We start from the raw sequence: 16,243 nt of genomic DNA, 5'->3' as shown, positions 1-16,243 counted from the left end.
AGACGGCTGAATAAAGCGCATAGCTTATTATCATTGATCAAGAAGCAATGCATGGCAGCTAATACAATGGGGTTGTAAGACCTTCATTCTTCTCCCACCTCAGCAGATTTGCTACCTGCTCCTCATACCAGGCATCGAGTGTCGCTTCTTCCACATAGCCCATATGAGGCGTGAGCAACACGCGACTCCTTCCATCTTGTCCCCACTTTGTTGTCCTCCATCTGCTGTCCAGCGGCAGAGGTTCTCTTTCAAATACATCGAGAGCTGCTGCGCGGATCTTGCCTTGCTCTAGCGCATCCTGAAGATCCTTCTCCACAACAAGAGGTCCCCGAGACGTGTTCACGAAGATGGCAGAGGGCTTCATCAGAGCGAGGTCAGCAGCAGCGATGCTGCCCCTGGACCGATCCGAGAGAACAAGGTGAATGCTGACCACATCTGCCGTCTTGAAAAGCTCTTCCTTGCTGACAACCTTGAAGGTCTTCTCTCCGTGTTCATTTTCGACGGGAAATCCGGCAGCCCGAGCCTTCTCATCGGCAGCATCTTGTGTCAGGTTGGAGCTCCAGGCGATGATGCGCATCCCGAAGGCCAGGTACATGATCTTTGAAACGGCAATGCCCAACCGCCCGAGACCGACGGTGCCAAAGATCTTGCCGCGAAGACAGACGGCAGGAACTGTTTGCCAGCCACCAGCTTTGACCGAGAAATCGTCTTGCGCAATGTTGCGAGCCGCAGCAAGGATCATGGCGACACAGTGCTCCGTTGTGCTGATAGAACCTACCGACCCTGCATGAGCTCTATCGACAGCACCAGCAACAGGGATGCCCCGCTCTTTGAAGGCTTCCAGGTCCAGCCCCAAGTTGCGGTTTCCGGTAGTCAAGAGGAGCTTCAGGTTGGGGAGGCGGGCTATCAAATCCTTTGGGAAAGGAGTACGCTCCCTCATGGTGGCTAGCTATTGTTAGCCATCTGATTATCTCAACACATGAAAGCATCGTCTTCCATACAGATCACCGTGAAAGGCTCGAGTCTGGCGACGAGTTTGTCCTTGACATCTTGGGTGGTATCGGAATGATTGAACGGGGGCAGAGTGTCTTTGAAGAAAGACACCTCATACTTTGAGGAGTCAAGTCGCTGGTACTTGGGTTCAGAGATACCCTGGTAGTCGTCGAGGACTGCGATCTTGATGGGACCTGATGCCATGGTGAGGCTTGGTATTGGACTGATGTTGGCGAACAAGTACAAAGCCTACACAAAAGCTGCCGAAATTGTTTTTATCATTCAGCACGATCAAGGGTTATCCAGGATTCCGTTTCCCGGATTACCAATCCACTTGTATCTCGAAAACAAACGAAGCTCCGATGGCCGGACCGTTGATGATGCCGTCATTCCCGGCCCCGCTGATGCCGCTAATTACCCCGCAGTGTCCCAACCTGCCGGTACCTGGAGGCGGATCGGTACGCTACCCACCGACCAGTGGAGCTTCCAAGCAGGGCGACAAGGATAGGGGCTGAAGACTTGGGACTGTTTACTTACCATATGACTGCTTCTGTCTGAAGCTTCACCGAGCTATACGCCAGTCTGACAAGGTCGGTGATGATCTCAACTTGTCGACGTTTAGCATGTGCATGAGAGCAATCATCGAGGGAGGTGAGCGTCATGGGCTGCCGGTTCGACGGTAACAGCGTGCCCAGTGTGTAGGAGAGCACTCCTAACTTAGGCATGTTCAGTCTGAGAACTTGTTAGAGAGGGCGGGACAGCAGATCCTCAGACAAGCCTGCGCACAACCCATCTTATATCTGTTGGTTATTTCAGAATCGAAACACCCGAAACACGGAAATAATGTCTCGTTAGACTAGACGTTGGTTCAGGTAGGCCAACAGTCTTGGTCATGCGACCTTTTTGACCGTTCTTTCGATACTACATGATTCGCATGTTATAGTCAATTCTATCCAGTTTAGAGTGTTGGCTCTGGTATTGGAAATTAGGATCTAACTTTTTGGTTAGGATAACCTATCACCTAGCCATCTTGGTACTCTCATTTGTTGACGTTCAGTAGCTGAGCGGCAAAAACACGGCACCAACGCTTGCACCTTGGGATCTGACGGGTTGCATTCCGAATTCTTTCGGGAACAAGGTCACTCTACGCAGGCCTCTGTTGAGAGACGATGGTGCCAATATTTATGTGGTTGGTGACCATCCTCTGGCACTTACATGTTTCCCACTACAGGCAGACCAATAAGAGCTCGCAACAGGGGTTCAAGATACAGTTTGGTTAAGCTTAGTTGGTACCTGGCCTGCAAAGAGCTCACGTGTGCGTAATCATGAAGGTTGGGCCTTGATATGGAAGTAAAAGCGGGAAGTGAAGACAAGATAGGAATCGCGCGGAGCTATCATGAGCAGATTTGGTTGAATGCAGCATGGACTACGTATCTTGAAGGAGGCTGGGAGTCCATAACACGTTTCTTGGAAATTGAGAAGACTTCCGGGCGATATATCTGTGGCTTTTTAAATCATCTTTCGAAGCAAAGAGTTCTTGGAAGCATAGCTATGTTTTCCGGCCTACCAGGGCAAAGAGACTTTCTTGAAACAGATACAAAATGAGTGGAACTAGATTCCTGCAAATGATCCAGTTCAGACCAGAATGTAAAATGAAGATACCTACCTATCCTTAATTGGTCAGGCATGGAGTGGTAGATTCAGCAAACAATAGTACTTGCCTAACCAGAATTATGGTGTGTTATTGGCAATGCAGTTGCCTGTAGGGTAAGGTATCGAGCATGAACCAAACTACCAGCTACCATCGACAGCGTATAAGCGTTGACCTGACATGAACCTCGACCAACGAGTTCTTGAGCCAACAGTCATGTGATCCAACATACTTCACAGCGTAAAGTCTTGGAAATAACGGATGTGCCGGAGTCACTGGCTCTGTCAAGGACTGAGTAGTATCATCCTGGACATCCAGTCTGCGGACAGGATGAGGTACCTTATTGATCAGTCGAAGGGAAACTATAAAGAAAGCTCGACCGGGCACCCAGAGCAGACGAACTTTTCAATTCACCAGAACTACCATCAATCCAACAGTCCCTGATACCCATCGCCCCCCAACACCTCATCAAAATGGTAAATCCCAAGTGTTTCACCGCCCTGCTGACAATGAGCGTTCTGACCACTGCCGCCCCCGCTCCCGCCGCGGATGCTGAAGAGGGTAAGCCTGCCCCTCGTCAGACCGGAAGAGCTGTTTACACCTGCCACCACACGTACTGGGGCGCCCCTTGCCAACCCTTTGGGTCTGAAGCTGGCCAATGCTGTGAGGAACCCGCCGTTGTCCCACATTTGGACAACCCAATCAGCAGCAAGTATTAACAATCATCTAGTCAATGTCCCATCCGACTGGAATAACGTGATCAGCTCGATTCGCAACCAGACCGCTTGGTCTTGCACTTGGTACGAGTAAGTGCCAATTCCTCCAGTCTTTCTTTTAATCTCAATCCAGCTAATATTTCACGAGCCCCACAGACATGGCAACTGCGAAGGTCGGTCTTATACCAACCAAGAAGATGCCAAGCTCGCTGATGGCGACGGCTTCTTCAATGACCGCATCAGCTCTTGGCGCTGTTATTGAGAGCGCTGAGGCGTAGAGCATGGGAGAGATTGAAATGGAATGAGCAGCCCTTGAAAGGTCTTCGTTCGTCATCTGAACGGTGTGAATAAGGATTAAATATGGAATGATAAATCTCTACTGCGTGGCACTCATTCAAGTCATCTTGATCGATCAGACTTGATAGAACCTGACTCAAGAGATATCTGGTATAAGAGTGTCCTGTGCTAACCTCTACGTGCAAGGGTCATCAGAACAGCATCAGTCGGTGATACCTACCTATCAAGAAGGCCAATGTTGTTAAAGGTGAAGAAATCTGCTAAGGCGAAAATATATGCATGTTGAAAGCAAAGACACCAGTATTTTGGTCAGTTGTTTGATCAGTGCTGGGTCTCAGGGAGCAGGCCGGTGGGTGCATGTCCGAGGAACTTCATCAACCTCCAACGCCAACAAAATCCAATCATAGCAATCCAATCAAATCAGTATAATGCTTCTACGCCGAGATAACCTTGCCTATGCGTCAGCGGGAGCGTTCTTCAGGTTTAACCCCTGGCTTTGGTGCCGCAAAGACAAGAGGCGGCGTCAGCACTATTGATGCAGCATCATAGCGGATGCCAATGCTGTACTCTCCTCACTTGATCCAACATCCCTTGTCGCGAGACATCTCATGATGAATTGAACTCAACAAGAGAGGGCCAAATAATTGTTCGGACATGTCTAGGTAGGTATGTATCTACCTACATTACCTATCTCGACTATTGCTGAGCCTTTTGGGTGCATCAACACATGAAGATAAGCCAAGTAAGAAGTATAAGAGCAGGCGGTTCGTCTCACCACGAGTAAGCTCCTGACCTATCTTGAGCATCCTCAAAGCAGCATTCACGACATTTCTGCGCAGAAGCTATGTTCAATCTCAAATCTTTCACCACCTTGCTCGCCCTGGGCGTCCTCTCCGCAACTGCTGCACCGCGAGTCACCAAGGAGAACACCCTCGAGGCACGACAATGGACTGCCCATGTTTTTGCATGCCATAACATCAACTGGGGCACTCCTTGCGGAACCTTTCTGATGTACAACAACGAAGGCTGCGAGGTTCATCCCAAACTTTAGGATATTGACGGGCCCACTGCCTAGTTCTTTTCAAACCCGCCTCCAGCGCACTGAGATAGTCTCATTGTTCATATAGTCAACGTCCCCACCGAGTGGAATGATGTGATCAGTTCGATCCGTAACCTCGACACGGATCGATTCTACTGCGAGTGGTACGAGTATGTGGAATAACCTATCCCATAAGAATATGGTTTATCATGCCCAGCTCTGAGAGAGTTGTCATCAAGATCTAACCTGTGAACTTCTATTGCAGACATGGAAACTGTGCTGGTCGTACATACACCAACCAAAATGACCCCAATCTTCATGACGGCAATGGTTTTTTTGGTGATCGTATCAGTTCGATGTGCTGCATCATCCATATTTGATGATCTCTTTTTATGACCTCAGGTTATGAAAGAATGGCGTCGTGAGCAGTTGACCTCTGAGTGGGTTAGTGCTTTTGAAGGGAACTTGGTATTGGGAATAGACCAGATAATGAGAAGAGTTGCACTTTTACATACATAAATGCTCCATTTCTACCAAGACTGTTGATCCTGCCAAATAAAAGTCTTCAATACATGCTAAATTTGCGCTTTGCCGCATGCTATATATTTTAGATGCTCTTAAAATACATAAGGCTGTTGGTGACTCTTAAAGATGGTAGGTTGAATCGGCTCTGGTACGAACGAATGACAATAAAGGAAGGGATTAGGGAGTCTTGGACAAGACTGTTGTAAAAATAATCGATTGATCTACTACTAAGCTACCTCATAATACGGCTTTCACTTTCGTAAAGACCAAACTGCCCGACCATTTACAAGAAAGTCAATTCCCCAGGATTCCTTGTTGGATGACATTTGCACCCTGCTAGTCTATTTCTCGATAGCCAAAGGGACGTAATAGAAGCCAAAGGTGCAGCGCCAAGAGCTGATGCGGTCGTTGAAGAAGCCGCTGCCATCAGCAAGGTTGGCATTATACTAATTAGTATAGCATACGCCCTCGCAGTTAGAATGCCCAATTTTACACCATTATAATTAAAATTATAACTCGAATCGGGTAACAAAATGTTTCATACTGGTACCACACACAGCGAAAGAGTCTGGAATCGTTGTTCCAAATAGAACTGATTCGGTCGTTTATGTTGGTGGGGACGTTCACTGCGTTTCATGCATCAGTGAGGTCAAGCTATGTCCTGTGATATTGTTATTACTTATAGCAAGCCCCAGAAACAGACCTGAAGTTCTGGCAATGACCTAGCCACCTGCTGTGTTCACAGGCATAAATATTGGTCGACTGTTCTTGACGTGTGCCAATATCGCCCGACCCAGAGATGGAGATGTTGGTTGCAGGGGCAGCATTGGATGAGAAGCCTCCAAATGCAGGCAGGGTGAGAAGTCTCTTGAAGTGAACCATGCTGACTAGATGAACAAAGACCTTGGTGCGAGTTGACGGGAGTTGTATTTTGGCGAAGAAGCTGTAGGTGCTTGTCTGTCTTGAGTTCTCTCTCCGGGAGGGTAGTTTCTTTTATACTTAGGTATGCTTCAACAGGTGCCCAAAGAAATCTTCTTTCAACTAATAGCTTAGGGCGTATTGCTGTCGCATGGCGGCCCTAGATCGGTAAGCAACGGGATTTGAGATCTCACATCACTCAGTGGTCGGGGCTAGTAGGGTCCTCTAAATCCGACATCACATTTTCGCCAATCGTCTGAGATCATCGGCCACAGATTCGGAAATAGATATATTTTCTTTCCGATATTCACGTCTATTTTTCTAACTTGCGCCACCGTCAGCTGACACTTGGGACGGTTGGAACTCTGGGAGAGTTGTATAAAGTTGTCAAGAGAAGAACTCAGTCAAGGTGCGTAAAACGAGATCTTGGATTCTGGAAGAGGGGAGGTGAAGGTACCAGGTCGTGCACAGAGCATGGCGGGCAGTTTTGAGGAATATCTGAGACAATTTCCAGGATTATAAGCAGCATGTATCTTACCTGTTGAATTAAACATAAGTACAGATCCTTTGTTACCTTGTATTCCACGTCTTTTCAAGCATGTACTTTGAATCACAGTCTCCATCCATCCATAGTGGCCCGAGTTTGAGGCAGGTAGCAAAAACTGGAGGTGACCTGACTTTCTTCGCTTATGATTTTGACTTGATAAAGGTGTTTGGCATCAGCTGCTACGGCTACCTAAGCTGCCAGACCCTTGTTTTCCTTTGGATCTTGGAACTATAGAAACCTGCTACCCCCAATGGATACAATCGAAGTATTGTCGCGGACTCTCAAGCCAAGTATTCTAACCCCCTTCCCATGTGCCAAGTTCTCAGTAGCAATTCCTCCGATATACTCCAATGCCAGGATAAACTGCCGCGTCGAAAATAAAGGCAAACTCTCCATGTGTCAACGGCGTGACTTGCAAACCGCAAACTGTACGCTTGAGGCTATATGGGTATATATCCCGTGGACAGCAGCAAAGTTGGCGGGCGACTTGCGGGTGTTCGTGCCCAAGCTCCATAACCCCATACAAGCACAACGGCTCGTCCTCTTCGGCATTGAGTCTAAAATGATGAAAGCGGCCCATCCTGTCGCCTCCACTACGAAGGGCGTTTTCTAGCACGAAGATCGCGAGTTCGATGTTCGTCGCTTCGTCAGGGGCTTGGCCACATACATAGCACTTGGCACCCGTCAAGTGTTCAAGCACCTCGAGACGGGTATCCTCGCGTTGGGCCTCAGACGAGGATCCTGTCTTAAAGTCAGTTACGTGATCATCTGGTCATATAATTCGTCAATTTACATACCAGCCTTATCCTGCTCCAACTTGGCCTTCTCCTCCTCCAACTTGGCCTTCTCCTCCGCCAATTTGGCCTTCTCCTTCTCAAACTCGGCTTTGTCCTTTTTGAGCAGGACTCTGTTCTCGTTCAACACTGCATCCTCTTCTCGGATGTCTCTCAGGAGACTCTCAAGGTTGTCGGTGCCAGAGTCGGACATATTAGTGTTGGAGATTTCAGTGTCGGAGATTTCAGTGTCAGAGATTTCAGTGTCAGACATTGTTGCTGTCGAAAGATGGCTTGGGGCTGTTGTTGGCTGTTGAGAGAGGGGGAGAATTTGAGAATTTACTGAAAACTTATTCTGAAGCGTGGGCAAAACAAATCACTGTTGAATTGCAGAAAGAAAATCTGAAAACAATGGAAGCTGCTTGGACCATTATGGAGCTATGGGCGCAGGACGACATCACCCGGTGTATAGCTTGCTGTGAGAAAACTCCAGGGTGTTCCGTGGTGTACCGGGAAACATAGGGCAAGGGTTTGTTTGGTTGTTCGGCGAGCAGTGCTCGCCGAACAGCTCGGGACAAGGAAAGGTCAGACATTGTGACAAGGGCTGCAATATCAGGGCTTGGAACTCATGGTTCAATTCAGGCTAATAATCTTCAATGGCCTCGAAGAGCGTGATACTGAAAAGATGAAGAAGTAATACAGTCTTGGTGATCCTGAACGCGTATTTTATCTTCCCTTGCCTGGCCCGTGCCCTTGTTGGCCTCAGGCCGCTGCCAAGTCCTTCAATATCATACAGGGCCAGCGGGCTTCCTTTGATAACCGCCATGGCTTCTGATTGTCTGCCTCACTTTGACGACTGGCTCACAACGTGCAGTTACCCCTCCTTGCGGTGGTATCGCCAGTGTTGTTGGTGGTGGTAGTGGGTGGTTGACTTTTGCCGTGTGACAGACATGTTGAACTGTCCAAAGAAAGCCCTGGACCATCCAATTCGTAGGCTACATATATGATGCATCTTACAAGTGAAGACACACACATGAGCAGCCAGAAACACTACAACTGGTGCCAATACCTGGGCTGTAAAAACACTTCTATCACAGCATGTTGCCCGAGACCGCACTTCAAGGTTCACGAAGCATAATAGTAAGGGGATAAGCCATATAATCTCACAAATCACACATTCAACACGGTCTTGGCTTAATGGAAAGGCTAAAAGCTAGCTGCATGCAAAGGTACTAAAAGCCAAACACATCAAAGTCGATGGTTTGTCTATAGTAAACAAACCCCTTTACCCCTGACTAAATGGAGAATCAAGCCAGCTTACTGCGCCATCATTAAATAGGCACCCATTCACTCCGAATTCCCGGTTGAGCGTTCTCATCCATCAATCTTGGGATATGCAAATAATATAACTTGCACTTTCTACCTGTGGGGATTTAGCTCGGTGATTGAATAAAAAGAAAAGCAACAGCTCATTCTTCTCGAGCGGAGCTAAGGAACCATATTATATTTCAAAGAACTGCTGGTACGAGTTATCTAAACTCAAAATCTCACTCTCAGGCACAAGTAGCCGTTCTCAACCACGGCCGAGTATAGAGGACTCATGCCTACAACTGGGTTAGAATCGACCCATTCCGTCTCCTCTACTGCGAAAGGCATTTTCCAGTACGAAGATCACGAGCTCGATATTTATGGCTTCTCTAGGGGCATGGCCACAAATATAACACTTGGTGCCCGTCAAGTACTTATGTAACTTGTGCCGGCTGTTGAGAAGTTGTTGGTTGCCGTTGCGTTGGGCTTCGGGTAAGGCTTAGGCTTCAGGCGATGATCCTTAAACACCGTATCGCCTCCTATTGTTGGTTGTTTACTGCACTCGTTATCTGGCTTGGTTGAGGATACTAGGTAGTTGCTCAACCGCTCGGTAACGCGCCAAAATATGAATACTCGGATGAGTTGCTATGAGTAGTAGAAGGCTTCTTCTGTTCTGAATGGTTCGGAGCAAACCGATGAGTTTTCTGTTACAGCATTCCTTCTCCGTTCTACGCAAAAAGCCCAGTATATTCAAACCCCTTTATAAGACTTACATAATGCCATCGTGAACTCAATCAAAAAGAAACACATCATTGTCAAAAACATATTTTTCAGAGCCAAAAATCATTGAAAATATCTGCAGACAGTGGGGTTCGAACCCACGCATCTCTCGATAATGGTGATAAAGTTAAATGTAACTTAAAACCATCGCCTTAGACCACTCGGCCATGTCTGCTCCAATGACGTCTTTGTTGCCTGCTCCCCTATCCATATTGTGCACAATGAACAATAGCAATCATCGTATCTTGGAATTCCATTGGAGATCCAGCAAATTGAGCAGAACTCACATAATGAAGCAGACTTTCCCACTGTTCATATACCTATAGCCTAGCTACATCGCTGACTATCTATGCCGTTGCTGCTAAAACCACTCAGGGCAACTTTTAGATCTCCTTGGCGCTGTTAAGTAAGTTTGATCCCCCCATATAAACTTCGGGACTCTGAACACAGTTCCCCTAAATTTTATTCCTTCAAGGCCAGATGGCATCAGGGCATTGGCGACCATCCTCGAAGGAGTGCTTGACGCTGATATTCAACTTAATGGCAGTATACAAACAGTGCTTCGCCAGACCCCAATCTCCTGTTGCTGAAAGCCATGAGGGTTTTCAGACTAAACTACCTAGCTATCCTGAGAGCCTTGGACAACATACCCACCTTAAGCAGGTATGTGAAATGCCTCAGCTATCGGTTTCACGTGTCACCTTTCTTCCTAGAAAACGAGCAGAGAAAAAGGACATAGTCTCTATGTCTTGATTGTGTCCAGATAAAAAGCAACTGTCTCAGTGGCTCTTAACATCATCAAAAACGATCTTGAAACCATCGAAAACGAGCATGATCGTCCCATAACTCTCCGCAGCATCCATCTTGATAATCCCAATGCAGTTCCCTCCTTCACTTGACCAAGGAAAACGATGCTGTGGACAGTGACATCCACCCCCGAGAATCCAAGGGGTATTCCGATCGCTTTCGAGAATCGCATAGAAGCAATAAGTCACCGTATGCTCGAGGCCATTCTCACTCCTGCAGAAAGCGTGGTAGCTCTCAATCCACTTGCCATTAGAGGATATGAGGTTCATGATGCAAATGCCGGTCTCAATGTTGCTTTTGCGATACCACAGACTGCCCTCAATGATAACTGCGGCACCAGCAAACCATGTCAGATGTTCCGGCCGCTTCTCTTGGAACGCGACCACCTTGGGGGGAAGTTGAACCCTGTAAACTTCGATGCTGTCTTGAGTCCTGGCTCTCTTTCGCGGAGACGCCATCTCCTTACCGAATGTCACAGGTGTTAGTGGTCTGTTGCGTCGATAGGTAAGGAATTTGGGATTGCGTAACATTACTGGCCTTCAGCAGTGTGCCAAGGTCTGACTCAAACTTGCTCTGGGCTGCCATAATACCGGCGAGGGCAGTCTCCGTCTTCGAGATCGTGTCTCGAGTCTCAGTGGAAATAGCCTGGGCGTCAAGGAAGGCATGCTTTAGGATCTGAAGATCCACCTTCTCTTGCTCCAGAACACGACGCTGTGCGTCAAGGTCGCGCACCAAGTCATCCTCCTTCTGCTTCAAAGCAGAACGATTCTCTTCAATGGAGCGTTCCAGCTCAAAAAGCTCTTTGTTTCGGGCTTCAAGATTGCGGGTCGCGGCGTCCACTTTGGCTTGGGCATCAAGAATGTTGTTGAGACTGGTTGTGCCTTGGCCGCACAAGATGACACTGTGGAGTTCATTCAGCTCGATCAAGCGAGAACCATCATCACACTCTGTCTCTTGGTCGATGCGTTTCAAAGTCTCCGAAACAAGGCGGAAGTAGTCCTGGAGACCTTGGTTGATCTGGTTGGATATTGTTAATAAATGGCGCGGTGGAAGAGTGAATCGAGGGGCCAAGAGGGGAGTGGAGTGGCTATTGATGAGTTAGTCGACATGCTGAAAGTCCCCAAAGAAACGCCTTGACACTGGAATATCTAGTACCTAGCTGCGGCCTGAGAAAGAACGGGTTTACCGCTTGAGAAATGCCGCGAGGTGATGAAGAGTCGAAAGTGGTGTCCTAGTTGGGGAGAGAGGGCTCTTTTCAAGTCGCGAGAGGGTGAGTAGGAAGGCAACGAAAGAAAGCCGGCCTGTGGGTCAATGATATATAATTACGGGGCTCAAGAATCAGGGCGAGAAACTTCGAACAGCTCAGGTGCGAGTTCTCCGCATTTCCTTCAGCATCAAGCACGTCGCGGTCTCGGCTCTGCTGACCATGTATGTACCTAGCTGTATAGACTCTCTGCATAAGGCCCATCTTCATGTCCACTCAACGTGGTCCCCTCTGTTGCTGATCCAAGCTGATTGATATTCCCGAACCCTAAGGGCTCCCTCAATACTGAAGTACCCACATACTGGATGCTTTATATCCAGCCCCTAAATAATCAACATGGATTCTAGAATGAATAGACCACGAGAGGTACCAAAGCGATCATGACCCCCAAATGCCTGCAATGGCCAATGCCTGACGCATGGAGTGTGGAAGCTCTTGCAGCAAGATGCTCACAACAAAAACACACTCGCCGCCATCGTGGCCCGGGAGAAAGCTGTCAAGGATGCCGAGATGGCCTTGGCCATAGAAAAGATGGACTTGGAGCACTAGAAAAGCGAGTTGGAGAGGCAGGAGGAGAACTTTTGTCGACATTCAGGCCTCCACTGCTGGACATGGTGCAAGCCAGGACTATGGTGAGGTCTTCCAAAGCCATGGCCAAGGCTATCGACAAGACAGAGGCAGCTGTCAACAAAAATCTCGACAAGAGCTTGAGCCTGCTACAGACCGAGAGTAAGTTTCATACGCATTGCCCTGCACAGCGATGGTACTAACCCACTATAGGCGCTACCAGCGAGGCTGGATCTTTTAACTTGATGCATTAACTGTTTTCTTGGGGACGCCGACCCTTTCAGCACCTTTTCCAGCTTTCATCCCAAGTTATCAGCAGTGGTCAGGCTCTTTCGTCTCGGCACATAACCTCTTTTCAGCTTACTATTCTCTCTCGACCTTTGACGGAACCTTCACCCTTGGTATTCTTCTTCAAGCGCGGCTGTCAAATGGTGGCTGGCTTCAGCAGGAGATATCACAGTGCAGGCTGCCTTCAAAGATTTGGAAGGCGTATATAACACTGGAAGACGGAGCAGTTGTATAGTAACACTGCACAGGAGATGGATTGGCAAGCATAGAAAGAGGATGTAATTATCGGGAAGGGGACCTGAAATGGCAGGCTTTGTTCTGAATTTGATGTTCTAAATACATTCTTTGCTCAGATATGCAGTGCACATGTACACTTGCCCAAAGAGCACAAGGGATTACTCAGTAGCAAGAAATGAAAGACCACACCACGTGCTTATGGTCTGAAGATTGCAAGTCTCTCGTCTCTATACCCAAAACCGTCCTCAACCAACTCCAACTAGTACCCCAAACGCACCAAACTAATATCATCAATAAAGATACTATTCGGCCCCTCCCACTGCTGCGGGTTGTTGATATACATCGGCTGTGCAACAACAGTAAGCTGCAACTCAAGCCAAGAAGACGTCGTCGTAAAATGTACTGCAATCTCCCTCCACACGCTCGCCGTACTGTAGCGCTGCATAAACTGCTGACCAAGCCCCGGCGGAGATACACTCAGCTGGATATAGTTGTTGACCTGATTATTCGAAATCCAAACATTGGCCTTGAAACGATAGTATTTTCCCGGTTCCACACCGACGACTCGTCTCGTGAGCATGAGGCCGGCATGGTAATAGTTGGGGTTGTAGACATAGTAGCTATAATTTCCTGTCCTGGCCTGAAAAGCCGAGATTTGGCCAGTCAAGAGCCTAGTGTCTCCAGTCAAGTTCCAGCTACCAAATTGCCCGCTCTCGAAGCCACCATCGCTGAGAGTCTCGACGCCAACGCTCTGAGTTGGCACGGGAACCTGGCCGACAGGATAGGTGCTTGTTTCGCAGGTCATGACTTTACTGCAGACATAGGAGGATTGTAAGCATGAGTGAACACTTCTGATAGTCGAGGTGGCAGCAGCGGCATCTGGACTGGCTGCTGTTGAGGTAGGGAAGCATGTGACCGGGTTTGGCTGCAGGCCATAGCGGGTGAGAATGTAGTGACAGTTGGACAAGTACATGGACATCGCCTGAGGTTGGTACAACGTCGATGCAAGCAGTTCGCATTGACCGGGGAGAGAGCTGTCGTAGCACATCTCAGGTCTTCCTACCCACGTTGGGGTTGGAGGACATCTGGTGATCGTGACTGAGCTGGGGCCTTGTGTCGTGGTGGTCGAAGTTGCGGTTGTTGTCGGGGCCAATGAATGGGAGCTTACCAGAGTCGTTGTTGCCAAGACCATGTCCGAAGTTGTTGACGGTTCAACGGTGGTGCTCGCTTCAACGGTGAATGTCGTAGTAGGCTCCTCGGTGGTTGGAGAGGTCAGCTCCTCTGTGGACGTGGTTGATTCCTCGGTCAATGCGGTTGGCTCCTCGGTTAAGATGGTTGACTTCTCGGTTGTTGTGGTGAATTCCTCAGTCGTGGTGCCTGGTTCTTCGGTCGAGATCGAGATTTCCTCGACTGTTGTGGTCAAAGTTTCCGAAACAGTGCTTGATGGCTCATCTGCCGTGGTGATAATGTCAGAGGCAGTGGTAGTTCGCTCTGGCACTGTAGTTGATTCAACCTCGGAGGTGGTGAAAGTCTCGAAAACAGTGGTGGACGCAGTTGTAGTGATAGCGTCTTTCGCATACAGGTTCAGCCGGAGAGGTCCACCACACCAGTTATAACCTCCACCCACGCACAGAACACTGCACTCTTTTTCCAAAGCAGCCTGACCAACAAGCTTGTCACCGCAGTAGCACTCCCTCCCATACTCGACACCAAAGTATGTATATTCTTGGCAGATATCTGCGCATTTGGCTACCGTCATGTCGTCTGTCCGGTGCTCTAAATCGGCAAGAGACCGGTTGCCAACATCATCCGTCCAGCAAGATCGGTAAGTAAACTGGCCAATGGATTCCGGGTTAGTCGTTTCGGTTTGCTCAATGCCAGGATCAGCATAAAGACTCAACCGGTTGCCAGCACCACACTTCTGCAATGAGTTACCACTGCATGCCATGGCACATTCTGCCTCGGGGACCTGAACACTATCGACATCGAGAGAGGTGCCACAGAAGCACTCGGAGCTGTACTGAACGCCAAAAAGTGCATACCCGCCGTCCTTGCACTCCGAAGCACACCTTTCCAATGTCATGGCAGTATCCACCACAACCTTTCCTCCCAAGACGCGTTGTGGGACATTATCGTTGTAGCAACCTAGGTATTCGAACCCATCGATGATGGCCACGGGTGTAGCTGGCTCAGATGTCGGTGAAGACGTGGGCTCGGAGGAGGAGGTTGTCGTTGTTTCCTTATCGAAGCTATAGACATTCAACCGCATGCCGGCACCGCATAGCTCATTGTCATCGCCTGAGCAAGGCATGGAGCAATCCGATGCTGTTGCCTGTTCTGTTGGCAAGATCGAGCCACAAAAGCACTCACGGGACCATTGCGTGCCAAAGAAGTCGTAATCAGCACAATTCTCCGCGCATTTCGCAGCCGTCATGTCATCGGAGCCGATGATGTTGTGTGGTAGGATGCGAGCAGCGGTGTCGACGAAACAGCCGAGTGAAGTAATGCCGGGTAGGGTTGCAGGGCTTCGAATCGATGGGTGGTCGTTGGAGTACAGGTTGACCCTGTTGCCAGCGCCGCATTTCTCGCTTGCATCTCCTCCACATGGGAAAGAGCAGTCGGCATCATCCACCTCAGTGTTGCCGTTTGAGACTGATTGACCGCAGTAACACTCACGGCCGTAAGAGACAGCAAACAACTCGAACTTGGAGCAGAATGATGCGCAGCTGGCAACAGTCATGTCATCAGCTGCGTAGCTTCCGCCAGTAAGCGCTCTTTGGCCACCCTCGTTGTCCTTGAAGCAGCCGAGAGAAGTGTAGGAAGGCGCAGCCTGTCGGTTCAAGTGCTTGCGGGGAAGGGCAGAACCGAGTGAAAGAAACAGAGAGATTAGAGGCAAGAGCCGTAGGCTTGAATGAGTGAAAGCCATAGCTTTGCGTTATTAGGGGATCAAAGGAGCCGATGATAGAAAGAGTGAATGGCTCGTAGCAATCTAAGGGGAATCAAAAAGAGAAGAGGGGGAAGAAGCGACATAACTACATATTACAGATGTTGCTCAGGGGCACGCATCTCATGTTTTCCATCTGCCGGTTCGGCACTCTGGGCCTGAAGCATGGAAGTTCCCTAAATTTGACAGCTTTAATTTTGGCGCTTGCGGCAGAGAGATCGATAGTTTGCTCACTCGAGCCAATCGGTACTCAGTGGCGTTGGGATGTCAACTGAGAACCTTGGGTTGTTGTGAAGGAGCTGAGACTGACTGTCGTCGCTTCCCAGGTTCGGCTCTTTCAGCCTCAAATCCACCGAGGTCTCAACCCCGATGCCATGCATGTGCGCTAACTGGAAAATGACTAACACCAAGTTGCACCGTTGCAGCGCTTGAGATCTTGAAGACAAAGTTTCAAGATCGTCCTCGGCCAATCGGGTTGGGCACCGACTGGTCGGATCAGCCCTATTTTCTTCGTCATTTACGAGATGGTCGAAAAAGAAGGGATGATCTCGGGGTCCGCAGTGCAAATAAGTTCTACAGCCTGTCTACT

General features: G+C 48.8%; 5 protein-coding genes and 1 non-coding gene across 6 annotated transcripts; 1 reads left to right on the top strand and 5 right to left on the bottom strand.

The window, feature by feature from the left end:
• Positions 1–58: 58 nt before the first annotated feature.
• Positions 59–1,512, bottom strand: QC763_101450 (uncharacterized protein; the record flags this gene model as incomplete). The annotated part of the gene is made up of 2 exons (XM_062906695.1): positions 1,002–1,512; positions 59–945 (listed from the first exon to the last, which is right to left on the bottom strand). Exons 1-2 carry the CDS (start codon positions 1,195–1,197, stop codon positions 59–61), a joined length of 1,083 nt encoding a protein of 360 aa, XP_062769574.1. The 5' UTR covers positions 1,198–1,512.
• A 1,605-nt stretch (positions 1,513–3,117) lies between these two features.
• Positions 3,118–3,622, top strand: QC763_0001950 (uncharacterized protein; the record flags this gene model as incomplete). The annotated part of the gene is made up of 3 exons (XM_062905064.1): positions 3,118–3,283; positions 3,351–3,450; positions 3,517–3,622. The coding sequence occupies 3 exons, from the start codon at positions 3,118–3,120 to the stop codon at positions 3,620–3,622; spliced, it is 372 nt and encodes a 123-aa protein (XP_062769573.1).
• A 3,386-nt stretch (positions 3,623–7,008) lies between these two features.
• Positions 7,009–7,733, bottom strand: QC763_101444 (uncharacterized protein; the record flags this gene model as incomplete). Its single annotated transcript, XM_062906694.1, has 2 exons — positions 7,009–7,427; positions 7,484–7,733. 2 exons carry the CDS (start codon positions 7,731–7,733, stop codon positions 7,009–7,011), a joined length of 669 nt encoding a protein of 222 aa, XP_062769572.1.
• Positions 7,734–9,624: 1,891 nt separating this feature from the next.
• Positions 9,625–9,722, bottom strand: QC763_0001930. The gene has a single exon. It is a non-coding gene; the product is annotated as a tRNA-Leu (tRNA).
• A 604-nt stretch (positions 9,723–10,326) lies between these two features.
• On the bottom strand, positions 10,327–12,094 carry QC763_101442 (uncharacterized protein; the record flags this gene model as incomplete). The annotated part of the gene is made up of 3 exons (XM_062906693.1): positions 10,327–10,815; positions 10,883–11,441; positions 12,072–12,094. The coding sequence occupies 3 exons, from the start codon at positions 12,092–12,094 to the stop codon at positions 10,327–10,329; spliced, it is 1,071 nt and encodes a 356-aa protein (XP_062769571.1).
• Positions 12,095–12,969: 875 nt separating this feature from the next.
• Positions 12,970–15,928, bottom strand: QC763_101440 (uncharacterized protein; the record flags this gene model as incomplete). The annotated part of the gene is given in 3 exon segments (XM_062906692.1): positions 12,970–13,769; positions 13,774–13,873; positions 13,879–15,928. Coding segments are annotated over 3 exon segments (2,658 nt in total). The 5' UTR covers positions 15,637–15,928.
• Positions 15,929–16,243: the final 315 nt, after the last annotated feature.

This window comes from Podospora pseudopauciseta, chromosome 1 (genome assembly GCF_035222475.1).
Source record: "Podospora pseudopauciseta strain CBS 411.78 chromosome 1, whole genome shotgun sequence".
NCBI lineage: Eukaryota > Fungi > Ascomycota > Sordariomycetes > Sordariales > Podosporaceae > Podospora > Podospora pseudopauciseta.
This window is presented reverse-complemented; position numbering and strand designations above follow the sequence as displayed.